General features: G+C 40.3%; 1 protein-coding gene and 1 pseudogene across 3 annotated transcripts in view; both read left to right on the top strand.

The window, feature by feature from the left end:
- The window catches only part of ARMH3 (armadillo like helical domain containing 3), a 174,827-nt gene that overhangs the window by 55,662 nt on the left and 95,096 nt on the right, over positions 1–24,069 (top strand). For 2 of the 3 annotated variants that reach the window (XM_027062918.2, XM_053207305.1), the window contains exons 21-22: positions 13,749–13,831; positions 15,008–15,134. In XM_027062918.2, the coding sequence (XP_026918719.1) occupies positions 13,749–13,831; positions 15,008–15,134 (210 nt within the window). Of the gene's footprint in view, positions 1–13,748; positions 13,832–15,007; positions 15,135–23,889; positions 23,971–24,069 lie in introns of all 3 variants that reach the window. The other variant, XR_008292164.1, reaches the window with a different exon arrangement.
- LOC106966923 (10 kDa heat shock protein, mitochondrial-like) lies at positions 12,037–13,742 on the top strand (annotated as a pseudogene).

The following is a 24,069-nucleotide window of genomic DNA, read 5'->3' as shown; positions in this document are numbered from 1 at the left end:
GTGCTGACACTGTGGAGCCTGATTGAGATACTCTGTCTCCCTCTCTCTGTGCCCTTCCCCCACTTGACTGTGCACTCTTTCTCTCAAAAGTAAATAAACATTAAAAAAAGAGGCAGCTATCTTTTAAAGAGATTAAAAATGTCTTTTATACTTATCTTTTCTTGACCTTAGCATTTCCCCATTCTGGCTAGGAAATTGTGAGGTAGGAGACCACTTTTATTCTGTGTTGGTCAGTGACTTTAAGTCTTTGAGTACTTTGTCACGTGCAGCTCTGGTCCGAATTATGTGCTATCCCAGGACTGATTGATTGGCATTCTGTGGTCCTTGATAGGTTCAGAGGAGATGTTTATGAGGGTCATTGTAGTAATGCTTGGACGACTTCTTTTCCTGAGGCATAGACCTTGTACTAGAGTTCTCTGCCAAATGAGGTTAGGTCCTTTTCCTATAGAGACTGGGTGAGCCTCCTGGAACCCTGGCTCCGTGTGTTCATACACGGAGTGTACAGTGAGATGGAGAGCAGCAGGTGTTAAGGAAAGTTGCAAAATACTACACTAAATCTGAGGCATCAGAGCCCATAATAATGTATAATATTGCAATCAGTGAATATAAATGTGGCTGTGGTGGATCCACCCACTCCTTGGCTGGCAGTACCCCTCATATGTTGGTATGCCCATGCTTTACTCTTTCTTTGCCTTCTAGGTTTAGGGATTTGCTAGAGATGTTTGAACCTCACGCTGGAAAATATGCTGATGTGTATAGATGCTTGGCATACATGTGCTGCAAACTTAAATGAATTTTATTTGAAGTAAAACTGATAAGACATGTGTTGTTAGATTGGACATACAGAAGCCGTTGGGTGTCTCGGAAGCAGTTGGCTAGGGCCCAAATGCCTTTTGTCGTTTGGAATGTGGGTGTGTAGTATCACTGTGATTGAATGGTGATTTTATCCCTATGCTGTTTGACTATAGTCAGTTGCTCTTTGTTATTGGGGAGGTGGCCAGAGGTCCCCTTCCAGATACCCATATGGAATTCCTAGGCTTGGTCTTGTTGACAAGAAGGCAGCTGTATTAGTTGGGGGTTTGATCCTGCCTGATATGTTGGTTTTGCATGTATAAGCCCTGACCTACTCCGTGCTGCCACTGTCTATTTATATGGTGCCTGTCACCATGGTATTTGAGTATGTGGGGAAATATATTTAGGCTAACTTCAAATAGAATAGGGAAAGGGATAAGTCCTGCCTCTCTCATTGCCCTCTTTTTAGCAATCACTATTTTTCCCTAAGTTACGGAAAGTTCAAAAGCTCTTCCTTCTCTGACCTCTAGACTGCCTAGATCTCCTATTTTAGGTAAAAGATTAGGTCTTAAATCTATTCTCTATAGGGATAGAAAACTAGGTTTTATGATCAGATTCTAGGAGATAGGTCTTTACCTTTGAGAATATAATGAAAAATGATCTTTGTGTCCAGAAAAATGCCCATTTGTGCATATGTATTTTGCATATAATTTTAGAGAATTCATGGCCCCCTGAAGCCATCCATGATCCTTTGCTAAGAATCCCTGTCTTGGGGTGCCTGAGTAGCTCAGTCAGTTAAGCAGCAGACTCTTGGTCATGATCTCACAGTTTGTGAGTACGAGCCCCGCCTTGGGCTCTGCTTGGGATTCTCCCTCTCTCTCTGTCTCCCTACTCCCTCCCCACCCCCAGCCGCTAGCACACTCCCTTTTCTCTCTCTCTCAAAATAAACAAACATTAAAAAAAAAAATTGAATCTTGGTCTTAATTTTAGGTTGCATGGCCTCCTAATTAATTCCGTTTTCACAGAACATCTTACTATCTGGTTTAATATTTTTCATTTACCGATCATACTGTATTCCTCCTGGGAACTTTACCTTTACAGTCTCCTCTCTGAACTTCTTAGGCTAAAGAGCACATTGGTCACTAAGGTCTTAGTTTCTGTGTCTTCCTACAGCACTTTGGGTTTCTATTTTAGCATACTGTATTGTTTTGCTGTGTTTGCATAAGTCTGTATAATGATTTATTTAAATATCTTTCTTTCCTCTTAAAGTTCCTATAGTGCAAGGCCTGTGTTTTTATCATTGCTTTATCCTGAGCACACTACTTGGCTTATAATAGGCGTTCAGAAAACATTTGAATGAATAAATAAATGGGTAAGTGGACATGTGGAATTTCCATAATTGATGAATCAACATTCTCTTAAAGTAGCGTGGTGTTATGTCTCTGCCTGAAAACAACAACAACAATGATAACAATAATAGAACCCAGTAGGATGTTTGTTGTCATGTTTCTGTTGAGCTGATTTCATCACCTTTTTATTTGAATTGCTGATGTGACAGGGAGTGGTGGTAGATTTCACTTTCCTTTGTCTGTTTCTTCCTTACCTACAGATACATGGATTGCTTTTAACTAAGTAAAAATGGAAACTTTGTTGGTTTCTAAGCCATTAACCAAAGAATGAGCAGAATGTTTAGAGAGAAGCATGTAGTTGTTAGAGAGGAAAAGACCTGAACAAAGCTTCATGGGTGGAGTCAGCTTTTTTCACTTCCTCTGCAGGCAGAAGGGGCAGTGGGGAGGCAGTCTGCATTTAAACAGTGTAGCTTTCCATAGTCCTAAAACATGGGTCAATTTAAAGGCAGATTTATACTGACGTTTTCTACTCGACATTTATCTATGGATCACAGTCCTTCTTACCCTTTCACTTTGCCACATCCCTGGTGATGTCATTATTTTTATCACCATTTGTTGGGGAAGGGAGTGGAGGTGTAGAAGGGTAAGTGCCTTGCTAAGGATCATGGAACCAGATACTAAGCAGAGTCATGATTAGAACTTAGAGTTCCTGACTCCTATGCTCAGACGCAGATCACTAGGCAACATTTGCCTCCCTGCAGGAAGAAAGGCCCCTAAAGCCCCCAAAACAATCTGTTCAGCTTCACTGTGCTAAATAGCATCCAGAGCATTCACAGCTTTGTGAAAAAGAGAGAAATTGTACATGGCCTGACCTTTTAGATACCTACTGGGAGATATGGAAAACCCAGAGAGTGTCACAGCTTTGTGGATCCAGCTGGCTTTCTCATCGCTGGCAGAAGCCTGTGACTTCATGGTTAGGTATACCTTGAGACTGGGAATTGAGAGGCTTTTGTTGGAAGCTTGTTATATTGTAGGTGTTGTCATACAGGACTGAAAATTTTCAAGAGAAAGGCTGACCTGAGCCTTAGGTAGATCTGTGCATTCTTGTATAACTTTGACAGCTTGTCAGCCCTTCCTGATTTGGGAAAACTATCCTTTGAACTTTTAATTATCAGCTTTTTTTTTTTTTCTTGTTTAGTTTCTTTTTTAAACTTTCAATTTAAAAAAATTTTTAATTTTGATATAATTATAGAGTCAGGAAGTTGCAAAAATAGTATAGCGAGTTCTTGCACCCTTCACCCAGCTTCCTCCAATGGTGACATCTTATATAACTCTACAATATTGCCTCTTTTAGATTTGAAGAAGGTGTAGGGAGGAGGGAAGGACAAGCAGTAAACAGCTAGAGTAGATGGGAAGAGGAATTTTGGCAGCTGCTGTTGCTATTTTGTTTTTAAAATTGCTTTTTAAATTGTTCTTCCTCTTTCCCCCGAATTTTCTCTGATGTAGGAGAAGATGTTACAAGATGTATTCTAGGCTTGATGTGCCTAATTAAGAGTGCTCTAGCTTCCATGTGCAAAAAGATGGAGGCCTCTTTCTTCTGTGGATAATCAATTCCTCTTAGAATGTTTTAATACAGGGTCATTAGAACGCATTTTTCTGTTTCCATAATTTGGTTACGAAAGATTCTGTACAGCAGCGTAGAAAGCCCCAGGACTGAAAAAGAATGCCAGGAAACTCTTTTTTTCCTTCAAATCACCACATTTGGCTAAATCTGAAATTTATACTATTTTGACTCTTTCTTTCATCCCCTCAGAAACTTGGCAGAAGCAAAAGATAAGAATTTCTAACAGGTTTAGCCTGTTAGAGGGAGAAAAAGATTCCCACCAGAAAGCCCCTAAAAAGAGTGAGAAATCTCTGTTCTTTTCTCTGCACATGAAGTCACTTCCTATCCAGAGAAATGTCAACTCTTACAGGCCCATTAGCATTTTGTCAACTAAAAGAGACAGAGGAAGGAGTAGCTGTGCTTTTGTTGCTTTGCCTGTACTAGTTCTAAAGGAACATATCATTTGGTTTCATGAGGTGCCATTGTTTCTAGATCTCCAGTGAGCAGGATAGGTCTGTGACTGGTTTCTGTCATTTTGGCAGGTAAAGTTCTTGGTTCCACATCACATGCCCCCACTGAGACACGGTCTCGCTGACTATTAGATTTCTTAAAGGGTGATGATTTTGGCTACCTTTCAGCTAGGCAGTGCTGGAAAAAATAAGCAGGTGGTATAGGACCCTAGAAGGCAGTGGCTTCTGAGCAAGGTTACAGGCGGCTGCACAAGAATGAGGTGAACGGGATCCTGCATTTCCCAGAGTCCGAGTTCCATCTGGGAACTTTCACCTAAGGGCTCATTTTCATGGTAAAGAAGAGGGTGTGTGGTAACTGGAAGAATTGCAGTGTCCCCAAGTAAACGGAGACTTGGAGATAGTTGAGAACCTTATTTTCCCTTCTAAGCAGACTACACTTCAACAGCAAGGAAAATGTAAGATAGAACCTAATTTCCACTTCCAGAGAAGATTTGTAGGGGTGCCTGGCTGGCTTAGTCAGAAGAGCATGCCACTCTTGATCTCGGGGTCACGAGTGTGGAGATCTCGGGGTCCTGAGTAGAGCTTACTTAAATAAAAGTTTAAAAAAATGATAAAGAGAGGATTTGTTCTTTTTTCCAGTTCATCTGGAGGACTGTGGAGTCTTCAACTGTGCAGCCTATTGACGTACTTTTTTTTTTCTTATTGTGGTAAAGTCACATAATGCTTACCATCTTAACTTTTTAAATGTACAGTTCAGTGATGCTATATGTTCACATTGTTGTGCAGCCATCACCACCATCTATTCCCATAACTCTTTTCATCTTGTAAAACGAAAACTCTATGCCTATTAAACCAGAACTCCTTATTCTTTCCTTTGCCAGCCCCTGGCAACCAGCATTCTACTTTCTGTCTTTATGATTTTGATTACACTAAGCACCCCAACTAAATAAAATCCTACAGTGTTTGTCTTTTTGTGAGTGGCTTATTTCACTTACTATAATGTCCTCAGGCTTAAGAAATCAGATTCTCCCTCAGACTTGGCATTTTTGGTTGTTACTATTTTTGTTTATTATTTTTATTTTTATTTTTGTAGGTTGCTTCTGCCCAGGATCAGCCCGAGTATAAACGTTATGTCTTCTTCACTCTCTTCTGAGACTTTTCTTGGGCACGTGCAGTCACTTTTTAATTTTCCCTGTATATGCAGTTGTTTTACTTTTTTAAGTTTATTTATTTATTTTGAGAGAGTGAGCGAGAGAGAGTATAAGCGGGAGAGGAGCAGGGAGAGAGGGAGTGAGAGAATCCCAGACAGGCTACATGCTGAGCCTGATATGGGGCTCAGTCCCCTGAACCAAACCGTGAGATCATGACCTGAGCTGAAATCAAGAGTTGGACACTCAACTGACATGAGTCCCCCATGTGCCCCTATGTGATTGTTTTTGAATGTTCTAGTCTTTTTTTTTTCAACGTTTTTTTTTGTTTGTTTGTTTGTTTTGTTTTTTTTTTTTGGGACAGAGAGAGACAGAGCATGAACGGGGGAGGGGCAGAGAGAGAGGGAGACACAGAATCGGAAACAGGCTCCAGGCTCTGAGCCATCAGCCCAGAGCCGGATGCGGGGCTCGAACTCACGGACCGCGAGATCGTGACCTGGCTGAAGTCGGACGCTTAACCGACTGCGCCACCCAGGCGCCCCTGAATATTCTAGTCTTTAATGTCTAGCTCCCAAAAGGAGAAAGACAAAGAAATGAAGGTGGAGAAAAAAGGGGCACTTGGCCCTTTAAATCTTGTGGATGTAATTTATCTGCATGGGGCAGGGCTTGCCCATCAGTGAGGGGAGGTACAACAATAATGGCTGCCTGCTTTCTCTGCATCTCTGTAATCAGAAGCAACAATCATCTATCAGAGCACAGATCCCCAGTATTTGGAGGACAGGGTCCTTTTTGCCCACCTTAGCTCCTATAGACTGCTGCAGGACCAAGTGCATAGCTGCTTGCCACATGGCTGGTGGGGAGCAAGTGGGGAATGGACAGCTGCTTCTGTGCTAAGAGCTCAGATTGCCCAAAACTAACCAAAACTTACCATCCAGGTCTTCCCCAGAAGTTGCCAACTTCTACCAGACTTCAGAGTTCCACAGTAGTTAACATCAGACAAATTCTGCTACTGCAGTTACTGTCTAGGTAGGGAGAGAGTTTCCTGGTACTTTCTACTGTGCTGTCTTCCCAGAGTCCTCCCACTGGATATACTAACTTTTGTGTTCTGTTCACCTGGAGAGGCTCATAATGCACAACCAAAGCCATTTCATTCTCTTGTTTGATTCATTGGTCTCTTTTAGTGAGGTGCTTGGGTTTGCAGCCAGACAGATGCCAATATTCTGAGAGGCCACCTGGTGTATCTTAAAATTATTCTGTTGGTAGGTATTGGCTTCTAAGTCCTTCCGGTGCCACTTTGCTCATTGACAGTGAGCCTGCTGATTCTTGGCAGTGTCCTTGGGTAATCGGTGATTTTGTCCAGAGATGGTGGAATTGGCTAGAGTTTATAGTGCCTCTGGGGTTTTGGAGGCATTGGCTTGTTACACTAGTGCTATTTCTAGCCTGTCCTTGGAGTTCCTCTGCCTTTCTTCTAAGCAAGTGAGATGCTAATATTGCTCTTTTATCAGTCACTGTGAAATTACCCATTTCCCCAAATGAACCTGGTTTGATTTGGATCTGTGGAGTCTCATCCTAACTCCAGGCCAGGCCAGAAAATAAGGGCCTCGTTGAGTCTTGTCTTTGCTTTCTATCTCTTTTTTTCTCATAGTATGTTTAAGCTATTCAAACGGGCAGAGAGCTCTCTGACCTGATTCTTTTGAGACATTTATTTGTACTCTGCTAGAGGCTCTCTGTCTCCTTCCTGTTTTTAATATTATTTAAATCTCATTCACTTGGTTTTGTGATTAAACCTCCCCTCTGCTTCTCTGAGGCAGGCATCTGAGCTACCACTTAATTGTGTCTTCCTGTAGTTGGCTTGTTCTCTGCACCTGGTTTACCTTAGTGTGGGGGACAGGTTGTAGTCCTGGAGAAGTTCCCGTATCCATTATTCATTCTACTCTTCTACATGACAACACAGTTTGCTGCTACTCTCTCCTTGAATTCAAAGCAGTTTAGGGAAAAATCTGGGCAAGTCCTCATTATGTGGGGTACATTAATGTTAGGAGCAGCTCTGCAAACCAGGTTCCTTGTGGGGTGGGAGAGGCCTGTGTGCAGTGGCAGGATTCTCAGGTGGATAGTCCCAGAACCTGTACACTCTCCTATATTCCACATGTGTCTCATACAGAAGTCAGAACTTCAGTGCACTGTTGCCATACTTGATGCACAAGACTCCCCAAGGGAGGGAGCTTGGGCCAAAACTAAGTGTGAGACTGACAGGCCCCTCTAGTAGAGTTAAAAGAGGCAGCAGTTGCAGCCAATTTGTAGTTCCTGAAAAAGAGCCCAGAAACAAAGTTTTCAAAGTGCCTGGTGGAAAAGACTTTCCAATGAAGAAACAAGTGTGTATGGAGCACCCATTTCCCTACAGCTAAAACATATAGGATGTGTAATATAATACCTCAAGTATTTCACTGACGTAACTTCTCTATTTTTCCACTCTGTGTAGGTTAAGAGTTTTTGGAGCCAGGTATCTGGATCCTCCTTTTGTAGTGTTAGGAAAGATTAGGAGTCTAATCCAGGATTCCTGAGGATTTCCTAGAATATTATTGGTACTTAAGTGCATTGGTAGCTTTGATTGTGAACTTTGATCATTATTCTGGAGACTGCCATAGTGTTATCTTGAAGGCTACTCAGGATTCATTTTGACTTTTCATTCCTGCCCAAGAGTCCATGGTTCTCTGTTGATTGTGTATATTTGGCTCTTTTTCTTTAACCCATCAAAGAGGAAACATCTTTGCATGCTTGGCTGGGTACTCCATACTATATATATGTATTGTGATGTAAAGTGTAGCTGGTCCCTTATGCTGAGTACATAGAAAGTTTTGATGGGTGTTTGTAGGGCTCATGCTTGTGTTGGTGGAAAGAAAAACATTGACCTTTTATTTGCTTTTAATTAGTAAAACATACATAACATAAAATTTACCATTTTAAGTGTATGATTCAGTGGCATTAAGTACATTCACATCATTGTTGCAAACATCTCCACCTTCCATCTCCAGAATTTTTTTCATCTTCCCAAACTGAAACTCTCTGTACCCATTAAATAATAACTCTATATTTCTCCCTCCCCGACTCCTGGCAACCACCATTCTACCTTCTGTCTCCGTAAATTGCCCAACCTGGGTACCTCATATAAATTGAATCATTTAGTATTTATCTTTTTGTGACTGACTTTTTTCACTTTGCATCCAAAAGCTGTGCCCTTCTGTTTTGTGGGGATGAACAACCATTGCTCTTCAAATGGGCAAAACTATTTACACAGTGTTGAGTTATTATAATGTGGGCCCTTCTTCTTTGGAAATATCTTAGACTAAGGGTCAAGTCTTTGGTAAGGAAGAGTGGTGTAGTCTCTTCTCCCCCTTCAAAAACTATTTATTTAAAAAATGGAAACATGGGGGCACCTGGGTGACTCAGTTGGTTGAGTATCTGACTCTTGGTTTCAGCTCAGGTCATGATCTCATGGTTCACGGGTTCAAGCCCCACGTTGGGCTCTGTACTGACAGCACGGAGCCTGCTTGGGATTCTGTCTTCCTCTCTTTCTGCCCCTCCCCTGCTGTCCCTCTCTCTCTCAAAATAAGTAAATAAAAACCTTCAAAAGATGGAAACATGATAAACTAAAAGGTTAGATTTTTTTTAAGTACATCCTTCCCCTCTTATCTCCACAATGACTACAACATGTACTTGATACCAAACTCTTACAAAGACTAATTAACAATGCTATGTTTATACAACCAACCCCTTATCTTTTATAGTTATCTTAACTCTTCTCTCTATGTACTGCTACTTCTGTGACTGTCTGTGGAACAGTTTGGCTGGTCATGTGCCCAGACGACACCAAGTAGACAAGTGGATAGATATAAAGGGCAGTTTTCTAAAAATATGTGTATGTGTGTGAAGAGTGGTGAGCCAGGAGCCAGCCAGCATGAGCTCTGTGCTACTTATGTGTTGGCACTGAGATCCCGAGTGCCAGTTCTCTACTGTCCTTGAACTTGTCCCTAGCTGACATCAAGCTATTCTCTTCTTTGGTCTGCAGTTAAATCCTGTGCATAACTCTATACCATAACAGCTTATGAATAAGCCTGGCTGCTAATTATTTATACCAGTGTTTTTGTTTTGTTTCTGTTCTGATTTTGCATAAAGAAAGGGGATCTTGGCTCCCTTTAAAATCCAGATCCAATCACATTCCATGTTCAGTATTTAATTTTAAAGGGGGCAGAGCTGAGTGAGGAGTGAGGGGTATAGGCACAGTTTTAGTTGACAGTTAGTGATGTTTCTCCCTTTCCTCTCTCTTTCTCCTTCCCCTTCCGTCCCCCTGCATGCTGGCTTCCTTCTTTCCGTCTTTCCGTTTCTTTCTTTTCTTTTCTTTTCTTTTCTTTTCTTTTCTTTTCTTTTCTTTTCTTTTCTTTTCTTTTTCAAGATACTACAAAGGAAGCAGAAACAGAGAAGAGGGGATAGAGGTGTGTGAGAGGTGAGCTGTAGAGAACAATGAGAGCAGATACAGAGGTCCTGCTAAGGCGTTTGATGCTGAGAGAAGCTGCTTGGGAGTCTTAGTGTTGCAAATGGACAGTAGAGAGGTAATAATGAGGTATTAAACACCTGTATTCTAATAAGTACCTCAGGACCAAGAGAAAAAGTGGACCAAAAATGTGAAAATAACCTGGAATAGCGAGTAGGTAGAGAAAGTTATAAACTAGAGTCTAGAGAAGTGTTGGGAACAGTGTAGTCAGCAAATCTAAGCACACCATTTATAGGTAAGTGTCTTTTCCTTTAACATAAAACTCCATTTGGAGTTTATTTAATCCACCTTTATTTAATTTTAATGGAATGGCAGAAAGAACACTAAACCGCAGACCAGGTTTTAGTCCCAGCTTAGTCACCAGCTCCTTGGGGTGGGTGGGTGGGGAGGGGAGGAAGTGTTTTCTTATCCAAAAACAAGGGAACTGGAGTCATGATCTCCAGGGTCCTTTCTAGTTCCAAAAATCAACTATATTGAAAGCTCACAGGGGCGCCTGGGCAGTTCAGTCGGTTAAGCGTCTGACTTCAGCTCAGGTCATGATCTCACAGTCTGTGAGTTCGAGCCCCGCGTCAGGCTCTGGGCTGACAGCTTGGGAGTCTGGAGCCTGCTTCAGATTCTGTGTCTCCCTTTCTCTCTGCCCCTCCCCTGCTCATGCTCTGTCTCTCTCTGTCTCAAAAATAAATAAAAACATTAAAAAAAAAAAAAAAAAAAAAGAAACCTCACAGACTTAGAACTCCCACCACATCAGGTCAGAGGATAGCACACTATGTGTGTGTTGTAGGGGACGCCACACAGTTGACAGAGTGAGTGCAAAGTCAGGGCGATGATGAAGGAGAAAGAAAGCACTATTCCACGGGAGGTTGGGGCATCCCCTCTTGAGGAATTGTGGTCCCTGATGTCAGAGGTTTGTGGGAGCCAATTTTAAGGCTGCTTTGTTCATTTTCTCTGTCTATTAAATTTCCTCTAGAGAATGACTACCTCCAGGTGAGAAGACCCTGGCCTTTTTGGGATGTGGGGGCAGGTCGGGGTCTGCTTGAATTATCAGGGGTAGAATGCAGGTTCTCCCTGGTGCTGACAGTATCGCAGTGCTGGATTCTCCTTCTCAGTGCTGTTTGGCTCCACTGATGTCTGTGGTAGTTGGGACACAGGGTGCCTCTTGGTCTGTGGCAGAATTGCTCTCTTCCTCCCCTTGTATTTATCACTTTGTCATCCCTGGCTCTGAATCCCAGAGATCAAGACTAGCTGTAGTCCAGCAGAGAAGCAATAAATCATTTTTCCCACTTCCTTTTCTCCAGGTTTTCTGCCCCTTAATTACCACATAACCACGGCTGAGGCTGCATCTTTTTGCTGTGTGTGTTGGGGACAAAAGTCCTCGTTGATTGGATGTGTGCAAAAGCTGCTTTGTCTCTCTCCAACCATTATGTTTTGTAGAGTGCCAGGTGCTCTACCCATCCTTTTCTCTTGTCTCTTGTGAATTTATAGAGTCTGATTGTCAGGTTATTTATCCATTAACAGGGCTTGTCCAAGCTCTGGGGGTAGGGAGTGGTGTGGGCAATCCTTAAATAACTCAGCAAGATGATCTTCATTGAAGATAGATGTTTGGGCTAGCTCAGTCATTTTTATGTGGATTTCAGCTAGACCCCTTCATTCTCTGAGCTCCTGGTAGGAGTTAAGCAGGTTGTGTGATCTAGAATGAGCTCCTATGGAGCTTTTTTTGGGTCTAGTCCAACAGATTGCTTGTTAACAGACAACATCAAAAGGGCCACCTGCCTGTCATTTGCCTTTCCATTATGAAATCTCCGAGAACTGGAGTCAGTGTAAGGGTGAAGAGTTCATAAATGAGGATGCCTATCACCTTCATCTCTAGCAAGGCTTTTTTGCTATTTGAGGGGAAGATTCAGGCTTTAGAAACGGAACGTAGACAGGCTCTTGTACTTTTCCTTGCCTGCTGTTTCTTTACTGTACCTGTGATTTCAGAGGTTGAGAGTAAGGGGTGTTGTGTGGCAGGTGGCAAGTGTCTGGAGAGTCTTACTCCTACTCATCATTGCCTGCTGTTTCAAATCAAAGCTAACATCTTTTCTCGAGGGGTAGTAAACTTCACACAAAGCTCAGACAGCATGGGAGAATGGACTTCTTTGCTGGCAAAGAAGCAGGTATGGTCTTAGAAAAGGAGAGGTCAAGCCTTTTTTTATATCTGTGGGAGTAGAGAGGCTTGAGGGGGAGAAGACAGAAGGACCGCCGATTGCTTGCAGTTGCTGAGCTCCTTCTGTAAGGTTTCCCATCAAGTAGGGGAGGTAGGTACAGGGACAGTAGTCATGATGGGCACAGAAGTAGGATTTATTTCGTGATTACGGGTGAAAAAGTACAAGGCGACTGGTGATTTATGCTTAATATTTATTTGCAAAAATGTCTTTATACCTACATGTTAAGCTAGAGACTTAACAGTCAGTCTTTTAGCTGAGGTTGCTTGGGTTTTAATCCTCATTAAGAATTACCAGACAGAAAGGGGACCTTTTAGGTAAATGTTGTCATGGTTGAGAGAGGACAGAGCAAGTTGTACTTTTGTTTGAATAGTTAAGGGCTTTTTTTTTTCTCTTCACAAGCTGTTTTCCTGTCTAGAGCTGAAGTCCAATATCGTTGGCATTTCTGGTGACCGGTTAGAATTGAAAGATGTCCCTCTTAACCATGGTGTTTGAAACAAATGTATAACTAAAACTTAGTGACGTGACATGCTAGCCACGTAGGGTGAGAGGGGGATCTTCATTTTAATCTATAAATTGAGCAAATGTGGTAAGTAAATCTGGAATACTAAGATGTCCTTTTTATAGTCAGATTTGCAAGCTTACTTGCTATTTAAGAAGTTGCACAAAGAGGTGGGACTGTGGGTCTCCTTGAGACGTGGCAGCTCCAGAGCAGAGTACGCACTGCGGTGCCCGGAGTCACAGCAGGACAGGCCTTTAGAAAGTTTCCTTCCCTTTGAGTTTTAGTTGAAAGGAGGGCAACCAAAGCTGTAACCAATGGAAGCATTATACTTCCAGAACAATCTCCAGGAGAAGTATTACAAGCAACAGTGGTAGCTGTTAGATCCGGCTCTAAAGGGAAGGCTGGAGAGATTCAACTAGTTAGAGATCCAACTAGGAAGTTGGAGACTAAGTTCTTTCAGAATGTGGAGGCACTAAAGTAGTTCTAGATGACAAGGATTATTTCTTATTTAGAGATGGTAACGTTCTTGGAAAGTATGTAGACTGAAAAAAAATCATTTTTGAAATGGCATCAAGTGAAGCTGCCATTAAAGTTGTTAAATATTTCATCATGTAAATAATTTTCATGTTTCTGTTTTATAATAAATTAATGGTATCCAAAAAAAAAAAGTAGCACAAAGAAGTAGATTTTTAGAAACCTTCTATGGGCAGATAAGCAGATACGTGCTTGGGAAGATCAGTGCTTGCTTCAAATATATCTCCCTTACCTGCTTTTATTTATTTCATTAAAGTTTATTTATTTATTTTGAGAGAGTATGTGTGTATGAGCAGGTGAGAGGCAGAGAGAGGAGAGAGAAAATCAAAAGCAGGCTCTGTGCTGTCAGCATAGAGCCTGACATGGGGTTTGATTTCATGAATCATGAGATCATGACCTGAACAGAAACTGAGATTCAGATGCTTAACCAACTGAGCCACCCAAGCACCCCTACCTTACCTGTTTTTACAAAGTTCTTGGTAGCTGTGACTTACTCATTCTAGACCTATTTGGATTTCTTAGAATTAAGTGTATTTTCATTGCTTTCATTTAACTTTATTGATTATTCTTTGAATAGCTTGTTGATTTTTTTTTTTTAAGCCTTGATAAATTTGCTGAAGTTCCTTATGTCAAATGAGACCGTACTTTTGGCCAAACACAACATTTTTACATTAGCCCTTATGGTGAGTAACAAAAAATATTTCTTAAGGGGAATGGGAGATATGGGCTTCTAGTTATGGAAAGATTAAGTCATGGAGATAAAAGGTACAGTATAGGGAATATAGTCGTTGGTGCTGTAATAGTGTTACATGGTGACAGGTGGTCACTACACTTGCAGTGAGCACAGCACAACATATAGACTTGTTGAATCCCTGTGTTATACACCTGAAACTAATGTAATGTGTGTCAACTGTACTTAAATTAAAAAAAATTTTTTTTCCTTTTTTCTGAAGCCACATCCTAAAATCGAGATGGGCCAATTTGAAATAGGAGCTGGTATTATGGGGACTGAGCCACTGGCGGAGCCAGGCCTTTATTTTCCTTTTGGGTTAGACTTTCTAGACTGGTGCTCCCCACTCTTCCCACTCTCACCTATGTCTTTGGAAAACTTGAGACTCTTTTTCATGAGAGTATATTGTCTGGCAGGGGCAGGTATGGGTCAGTCTCTGTGAACCTTGGTCCCAGGTGAGAGACTACTAGACTGCTGTAGTCTCTGTGTTGGTACAGAGCAAAGCCTGGAGAGGTGTCCCAGCCAGATGAGTGGTTCCATCATGGCTGTACTTGGTTTCAGAGGAACATTACATATTCCTGTTTATCAGACTAGTTATTTGGGGTAGAAGGAGGGCATTGTGCCTTTTGACTATCTTTTTAGGATATTATCCAGTGTGTTCATAAATGTTTAACATGTGGGTGGGGAGGAAGCCCTGATTTTTGTAGCATTTGTGGATTTCTATGGTAAAACTACTCTCACCATGGCCAATTTCAAGCTAACTATGTGACATTGTTGAATGCAGAGTTGGGGAGATGATCAGTGATACACCATTCTATGATAGTCCTACCACACAGGTATAAGAGTTGTAAATGAATCTCAAGAACATAATACTAAAAGATAGAAAGTAATTAGGAAGTTGTGAGTTTGAGTATTACCTTCATTTTAATATAATTTATTGAAATGTAAGTTTATATGTTAATTTTTAATAATGGCTTTGTTAAACAACCAGCTCACAAAATTTCTGAAAATGTAACAGTCAGTTCTTGTTCTTACGAGCCAGTAAGAACTGACTACAGCATATTACTGATAATACCGTTCTGGTCTTCATAGCTTGATGCCTGTGTATGGGCTTTTGCTTCTTTTTTAGATTGTGAACCTGTTTAATATGTTTATCACATACGGTGACACATTCCTGCCCACTCCCAGCAGCTATGATGAACTCTACTACGAGATTATCCGCATGCACCAGAGCTTTGACAACCTCTACTCTATGGGTAAGCTGTCTTTTCTTTTTGTTCTCCTCTCTCTGTCAGCTGTGGTTTTTGGCATGTAAGAGGAAAAAAAACTATCAAAGATTTTCTTCTGGTTGCTTGGTGCCCTGCTTGGCATAGAAATACAGAAGTCTTCTCTTCTCAGTAAATAGGAAGTTGTATGTGCAGTTCTTTGCTTTTAGGCACTCAAAGCTGATTGCAGTAGAAAGCTGGTTAGCAGCCCTGTAGCCCTTATGTTTATGAGAGAGAGAGAGAGAGGGAGAGAGAATAGGGAGGCCTGTGGATTTAGTGACTGTTAGTGAGATGGGAGTGAAAGAGTGGGTGGAAATTGACAGCATAAATAGAAGAGCTTGAATCCCAAAGGAACATTGTGTGATTTGAGAAGGTGCAGGATTTTAAAGAGTTTTAATGTACCTATGTATTTTTAGCATAACATACAAGAGGAAGTGGGCATTAGATAAAAATCGCTCTTGCAAACCTTTTGGTGATTGGCTCAATGAAAATTTACTCTGCGGCCATAGTAAATATAACTTATTTCTGAAAGAGGACTTGTATCCCTGTCAATTTCAGTGAAGAGTCTAGTCAGACCTACCTGGAGTTGGAAAGGTTAGGAAAGGTTTCTATAGATTGCACAGAAGCAGAAAGCCCTTCACTAAAGCTATTTAAAAAAAAAACCCAAAAACCTAATTTACTAGCTTTATTAAGGTAGAATTGATATATAATAAACTGCACGTGTTGAAAGTATACAATATTTGATGAGTTTTGACATACATATATGTACTTGAAGCTATCATTACAATCAAGATAATGAACATATCTGGGGCACCTGGATGGCTCAGGCGGTTAAACGTCCAACTTTGGCTCAGGTCATGATCTTGCAGTTCATGAGTTTGAGCCCTGCATCGGGCCCTGTGCTGACAGCTCAGAGCCTGGAGCCTGCTTTATATTCTGTGTCTCCCTTTTTCTCTGCCCCTTCCCCTCTTGCACTCTATGTCTGTCTCTCTCTCAAAAAATAAACATTAAAAAAAAAAAAAGGAAAAAACAAGATAATGAACATATCTGTCATTTACCAAAAGTTTCCCTATATCCCTGTATGTCCCTCCTGCCACCTCTTACCACCCTTATCCCTTGCTTTCTGTCTCTGTGCAACCACCGATCTGCTTCCTGTCACTACAGATTGGTTTGCTTTATCCCTTTTGTTGAGACTATTTGTGAAAACTCTCATATCTTGAGAAAACTAGAGGGGATTTGGAACAAGTACTAGGAGAAAGAGTAGAAGCAAACAGTAGAAAAGAAGGATTGCCCAGGAGGAGCAAAATTTTTTGTAATATATTTTATTTTTTAGAGCAGTAGAGGAAAACTTTTGAGAGGCGTGTATAGCTTTGCTGTGATGTCTTTGGCAGTGGAAGTAAGGCCTTGTATCAGTAGGATGTTTTCAACTGCAAGTATCAAAAACTGACTTAAACTACCTGAAACAATAGGAAGATTATTTCACCTGGCAAGAATTCTAAGGAATGACAACTCCAGAAAGGTGTGATCCATTGCTCAGTGTTTGCAAGGACCAGGTGTTTTCTGTTTCTCCTCTCTTAGTCTCAGAATAACAGCTTTAGCATCAGGTCAGTTCCCCTGAGGATAGCAAGTTCCAGTTGTCACATCAAGACACATGGTCTTTTTTTTTTTTTTTTTTAGGAGCTATTAAGTGTTCTATGAGAACCCTCTAGCAGACTTCCTATTGTCAAATGTGCTCAGTGTTCCTTGTGGGGTTTGCGTCCGCCCAGCTTTATCTATATCCTTGTTTTCAAGAATTTGGAATTTTCTGAGGGTGAAAAGCTACCCCAGAAGTCTTAGCAACCATTAATAGATGAATAAAGATGTCTTTCAGTGAGGAAAGGAAGGAGAGTTGGAGTGGGGGAGATATTTTATAGAAGCCTGACATACCTACTCAGCTGGGCCATGTGCACAGTCAAATGAGATAAGCCTTTGTAGCTACAGCAACAAGATAAGAGGAGATATCTGGGCATGCGCACATCTGACAAGGGAATTAAAATGTTAACCAGGTGAGCGCAAATAGGAAAATGAGAAATTTCACTAAATGAAATACAACAAACAGAGCATGTTTCAGTGCTTTCCATTTTATGTAAAGTATGATGAAAAAACATTTAGTTTTTTAAGTCAGGTTTTTAAAGGTATACTTCCATATATAGTAAAATGCACCCTTTTTAATGTATAGTTCTGAGTTTTGACAACTGTGTGGAAGTATAATTATCACAAAAAAATGAAGAAGTGAAAGAGTGTCATCATCCCAGAAAGTTCTCTTGTGCTCTTGTGAGGTCAGTTCCTTCACTCATCCTAAACCTGTAGTAGCCACTGACCTGTTCCCTGACCCCAGAGTTTTGTGGGGTTTTTTTTTTTTTTTTCATAGTTTTGCTCTTTCAAAAAAACCCCGAAGATGAGGTCATATAGTCTTTTGGGTCTGGCTTCTTTTACACAGTAATTCATTTGAAATTCATCTATGTTGATGCATATATAAGTAGTTTATTCCTTTTTATCATAGAATAAATCCCATTGTAAGACTATGCCAGCTTGATTTATCCATTTCTAGGTTGAAGGACATTGAGAGGTTCCAGATTTTAGCGATTATGAATAAAGCTCCTGTAAACATTATTGTACAGGGTTTTATATGAACACAAGCTTTTATTTCACTTGGTGACATACCTCTGAATGGATTTTTGGCTATCATGGTTAAGTATATGTTTCTTTTTTTTTTTTAAATGGGGTGCTCAACCCAGTTGGTTGGGCATCCTGACTTTTTTTTTTTTTTAATTTTTTAATGTTTATTTGTTTTTGAGAGAGAGACAGAGTGCAAGCAGGGGAGGGGCATAGAGAGGGAGACACAGAATCCGAAGCAGGCTCCAGACTCTGAGCTGTCAGCACAGAGCCCAACGCAGGGCTCTCTCACGAGCAGTGAGATCATGACCTGAGCTGAAGTTGGACGCTCCACCGACTGAGCCACCCAGGCCCCAAGTATATGTTTCTTATAAAGAAAACACCAAACTGTTTTCCAAAGAGATGACCTATTTTACATTCCCCTCAGCAATATGCAAGAGTTACAGTCGTTCCATATCCTAATCAGTACTGGTTTGTCTGTTTGGTTGGTTGTTTTTGGCTTCTTACAGGTGTGTGGCAATATCTCTTTATGGTTTTAATTTGCATTTCCCTAATGAATAATGAGGTTGATCATCTTTCCTGTTTCTTTTTGCCATATTCTTTAGTTTTGAAGATCTTTTGTCCATTTAAAAAAACATTGCATACCCATGTTCATAGCAGCACCAGTCACCATAGCCAAGAGATAAAAGCAACCCAGACATCCATTAATGGATGAATGGATAAATAAAATGTGGCATATACATTTAATGGAATACTGTGCACCCTTAAAAAGGAAAGAAATCTGTTACATTCTACAGTGTGGATGAGCATTGAGAACATCATGCTAAGTGAAACCAGCCAGTCTCAAAAGGACAATACTGTATGCTCCCACTTATGTGAGATATCTAAGGTAGTCAAATTCATAGATACAGAAAGTAGAGGGGCACCTGGGTGGCTCAGTCGGTTGAGCATCTGACTCTGGATCTAGGCTCAGGTCATGATCTCAAGATTCATGGGTTCAAGCCCCACATTGGGCTCTGTGCTGACAGCCCAGAGCCTGCTTGAAATTCTCTCTCTCCCTCTCTCTACCCTTCTTCCTCCCACGTTCTTTCTCTGTGTTTCAAAATAAATCAGTAAACTTGAAAAAAAAAAAAAAGAATGGTGGTTACCAAGGGATGGGGGAGGGTGCAAAAGGAGTTGTTTAATAGGTATAGAGCTTCAGTTCTTCAAGATAAAAAGGTTCTGGAGACCTGTTTTGTAACAATGTAAGTATACTTAACACTATTGAACAATACAGTTAAAAATGGTTAAGATGGTAAGTTTTATGATATGTGTTTTCTTAACACACACACACACACACACATACACACACACACACACACACACATACACACACACACACACACTAAACCCTAGACTTTATTTGGATTCTAATTTTTCCTCTAATGTCCCTTTTGCATTCCAGGATTCCATCCATGTTACATTTAGTCCTAATGTCTCTTTAGTCTCTTCTTGTCTGATAGTTTCTTGGTGTTTCCTTGTTTTTCATGACCTTGACAGTTTTGAGGAGAATCTTCCTCAGTTTAGGTTTGTCTCATGATTTACTCAGGGTTGGACTGGGGTTCTAGGTTTTGAGGAAGAATGCCACAAAGTCAGAGTGGTCTTTTCATTACATTTGGGTGTATATTATCAACATGACTTATCACTGGTGATATTAACCTTTATCACTTGGTTAGGGTAGTGTTTGCAAAGTTTCTCTGGTGCATAGTTGTGGTTTTTCCTCCCTTTCTGTACTCTTTTTTTTGGAAGCAAGTCGGTAAATGCAGTTAGCACTACAGTTGGTATTAGCTGTGGGGAGGTTAAGCTCCACCTCCTTGAGGGGAGAGAGTATCTCCATAAATTATTTAGAGTTCTTTAAAAAAATTTTTTTTTAATGTTTTTTTATTTTTGAGAGAGGGAAAGAGTGCAAGTGGGGAAGGGGTAGAGAGAGAGGGAGACCCAGAATCTGAAGCAGGCTCCAGGCTCTGAGCTGTCAGCACAGAACCCGAGGCCAGGCTCAAACTTGTGAACCATGAGATTGTGACTTGGGCTGAAGTCGAATGCTTAACCGACTCAGCCACCTAGGCGCCCCTAGAGTTCTTCTATAAGGAGAATTGGTTGTTTTTTTATTTTTGAGATGTGAGATTTCTTTGTATATTTTGCCTACTAGTCCTTTATCACTTATGTGGGTTTTATTTATTTATTAAAAAAATTTTTATATATAATTTATTGTCAAGTTAGTTAACATACGTTGTATGTATACAATGTGCTCTTGCCTTCAGGAGTACATTCCCATGATTCATCACTTGCATAAAACACCCAGTGCTCATCCCAACAAGTGCCCTCCTCAATGCCCATCACCCATTTGCCCTGCCCCCCACCCCCCCCACTCCCTTCCACCCTCAGTTTGTTCTCTGTATTTAAAAGTCTCCTATGGTTTGCATCCCTCTCTGTTTGTAACTATACATATTTTTTTCTTTCCCTTCCCCCATGGTCTTTGTTAAGTTTCTCAACTTCTGCATATGAGGGAAAACATATGATACCTGTCTTTCTCTGGCTGAATTATTTCACTTAGCATAATACCCTCCAGTTCCATCCACATTGCAAATGGCAAGATTTCATTCTTTTTCATTGCCAAGTAGTATTCCTGTGTGTGTGTGTGTGTGTGTGTGTGTGTGTGTGTGTGTGTGTGTGTGTGTTTGTGTATCACATCTCCTTATTCATTTACCAGTTGCTGGACGCTTGGTCTCTTTCCATAATTTGACTATTGTTGATAGTGCTGCTGTAAACCTCGGGGTATATGTGCCCCTTTGAATTAGCACTCCTGTATCCTTTGGATAAATTCCTATTAGTGCTATTGCTGGGTCATAGGGTAATTCAATCTTTAATTTTTTGAGGAACCTCCACACTGTTTTCCAGAGTGGCTGTACCAGTTGCATTCCCACCAGCAATGCAAGAGGGTTTCCCTTTCTTCATATCCTTGCCAATATCTGTTGTTCCTGAGTTGTTAATTTTAGCCACTCTGACTGGTGTGAGGTGGTATCTCAATGTAGTTTTGATGTATATTTCCCTGATGATGAGCGGTGTTGAGCATCTTTTCATGTGTCTGTTAGCCATTTGGATGTCTTCTTTGGAAGAATATCTATTCATATCTTCTGCCCATTTCTTCACTGGATTATTCATTTTTCGGGTGTTGAGTTTGGTAAGTTCTTTATAGATTTTTGATACTAACCCTTTATCAGATATGTCATTTGCAAATATCTTCTTCCTTTCTGTCGGTTGCCTTTTAGTTTTGTTGACTGTTTCCTTTGCTTTGCAGAATCTTTTTATCTTGATGAGGTCCCAGTAGTTCATTTTTGCTTTTATTTCCCTTGCTTTTGGAAACATGTCAAGTAAGAAATTGCTGCAGCTGAGGTCAAAGAAGTTTTTGCCTTTTTTCTCCTCTAGGATTTTGATGGCTTCCTTTCTTACGTTTAGGTCTTTCATCCATTTTGAGTTTATTTTTGTGTATGATGTAAGAAAGTGGTCCAGGTTCATTTTTCTGCTTGTCCAGTTTTCCCAATACCTTTTGGTGAAGAGATTGTCTTTTTTCCATTGGATATTCTTTCCTGCTTTGTCAAAGATTAGTTGGCCATACGTTTGTAGGTCCATTTCTTGGTTCCCTATTCTGTTCTATTGATCTATCTATCTGTTTTTGTGCCAGTACCGTACTGTCTTGATGATTACAGCTTTGTAGTACAGCTTGAAGTCTGGAATTGTGATGCTTCCAGATTGTGTTTTCTTTTTCAGGACTGCTTTGGCTATTTGGCGTCTTTTCTGGTTCCATACAAATTTTAGGATTGTTTGTTCTAGCTCTGTGAAGAATGCTGGTGTTATTTTGATAGGGATTTCATTGAATATGTATCTTGCTTTGGGTAGTGTCAACATTTTAGCAATATTTGTTCTTCCAATCAATACTGCCTATATTTTCTTTTAGGAGTTTTATGGTTTTGGGTGTTCCATTTTGGTCTTGAATCCATTTTGAGTTTATTGTGTATGGTGTAAGGAAATGGTCCAGTTTCTTTCTTTCTTTCTTTCTTTCTTTCTTTCGTTCTTTCTTTCGTTCTTTCGTTCTTTCTCTTTCTTTCTTCTTTCTTGCATTTAGCTATCCAGTTTTCCCAACGCCGTTTATTAAAGAGACTGTCTCTTCTCCATTGTATATTTTGCCTCCATTGTCATAGATTAATTGACCATATAGACGTCAATTTATTTCTGAGTTCTCTACTCTGTTATATTGATCTGTGTCTCTGTTTTGTGCTAGTACCATGCTGTTTTGGTCACTGTAGCTTTGTAGTAAAAGTTGAAATCTGGGGGGCAGTATACCTCCAGGTTTGCTCTTCTTTCTCAAGATTGCTTTGGCTATTCAGGGTCTTTAGTGGTTCCATACAAATTTTATGATTATTTGTTCTATTTCTGTGAAAAATGCTGTTGGTATTTGGATAGGGATTGCATTGAATCTGTAGATGGCTTTGGGTAGTATGGACATTTTAATAGATTTAATTCTTCCAGTCCATGAGCATGGTATATCTTTCCATTTATTTGTGTCCTCTTCAGTTTCTTTCATCAGTGTCTTAGAGTTCTTAGAGTACAGGTCTTTTACCTCCTAAGTTAAATTTATTAGGTATTTTATTCTTTTTGATGCAATTGTAAATGAGATTGTTTTCTTAATTTCTATTTCTGATTGTTAGTTATTAGTGTATGAAAACACAGCATATTTCTGTATATTAATTTTGTATCTTGCTACTGTACTGAACTTATGTATTGGTTCTAGTAGTTTTTTGGTGGAGTCTTTAGTGTTTCTGTATATAGTATCATGTCTCTGCAAATAGTGATAGCTTTACTTCTTCCTTCCCAATTTAGATGCCTCTTCTGTATTTTTTAAATATGCCATTAATCTCAGTAATCTTAGTTCATTTTTTCCAGTGTAGTTTGCATTCCACAAGGTTTATTTCTTCCTTAAAAGTTCTGTTTGGACTTCTTTTTAATATGTCCATTACTTTTCTCATTGTATTTGTATTTTCCTCAATTTTCCTGAGAATATGGAGCATATTTATAATAGTTGTTTTAATGTCCTTTTCTGCTAATTCTGCTATTTTTCTTCATGTTTAGATCTATTTCTATTAACTGATTTTTCTCTTTATGGTTTATGTTTTTCTGTTTCTTTGAATGCCCGGTCATTTTAAAATTGGATTTTGAACATTGTGATTTTAATGTTATGAGTGCTAGATTTTGTGACATATTTTTATATAATGTTAACCTTTGTTTTAGAATGGGCTTGTTTTGGCGCGCCTGAATGGCTCAGTCAGTTAAGCGTGCGACCTCAGCTCAGGTCATGATCTCGTGGTTCATGGGTTTGAGCCCTGCGTCAGCCTCTGCGCTGACATCTTGGAGCCTGGAGCTTGCTTCAGATTCCGTGTCTCCCTCTTTCTCTTGACCCTCCCCCACTCATGCTCTGTCTCCATCTCTCAAAAACGAATAAACATTAAAAAAAATTTAGAGTGGGATTGCGTTATGTGGAATCAGTTTTATCCTTTTAGGTTTGCATTTAAGGGTTGTCAGGGGCGGTTGAGAGCAATCTTTCATATGGACTAATTTGGCTCCATTACTAATGCAGTACTCATCAGCAGATTCTGTCTGACAACCCATGTATGAGTGGTGGTAAGACAAATTATTTTATTTGTGGTACCCTCCATGAGCTTTACAATTTCTTTTTCTTTCCACTGGTTCTTTGTGCCCAGCCTTGAGTATTTTCCTCTTCCATGTATGTGGATCAATATTCAGTTAAAGGTGTAAGAGGACCCTTCTGTAGACCTCCAGAGCTCTCTGTCAAACTCCCTCTTCTATAGTACTCTCACCCACAAATTCTAGGTGTCTTGGCCTCTCCAAATGTTGATCTCTATGTCCTCAGCTTGGCATGACTTATGGATTCTGTTTAGGTTCCTCCTCCCTGCCCCACAGGCTAGAAAACTTCTCCATGCAGGAAGCTGGGGTAATAGTGGGGCTCACCTTGTTGTTTTTTTTTTTTTTTCTTCAGGGATCACAGTTCTGTATGCCTGTTGTCCAGTGTCTGGTGATTGTTGTTTCATATATTTCATCTACTGTTTTGTTATTTAAGGTAGGAGGGTAGATTATGTCTTGTTCTCCTGTCATGCTAGAAGAGGAAGGCTCACTGAAACATTTTTGATAAAAGCACACACTTAATATTCCTATGATA

Source organism: Acinonyx jubatus, chromosome D2 (assembly GCF_027475565.1).
Source record: "Acinonyx jubatus isolate Ajub_Pintada_27869175 chromosome D2, VMU_Ajub_asm_v1.0, whole genome shotgun sequence".
Lineage (NCBI taxonomy): Eukaryota > Metazoa > Chordata > Mammalia > Carnivora > Felidae > Acinonyx > Acinonyx jubatus.
Note: the sequence above shows the minus strand (reverse complement) of the source record. Positions and strands in the feature narration are given on the sequence as shown.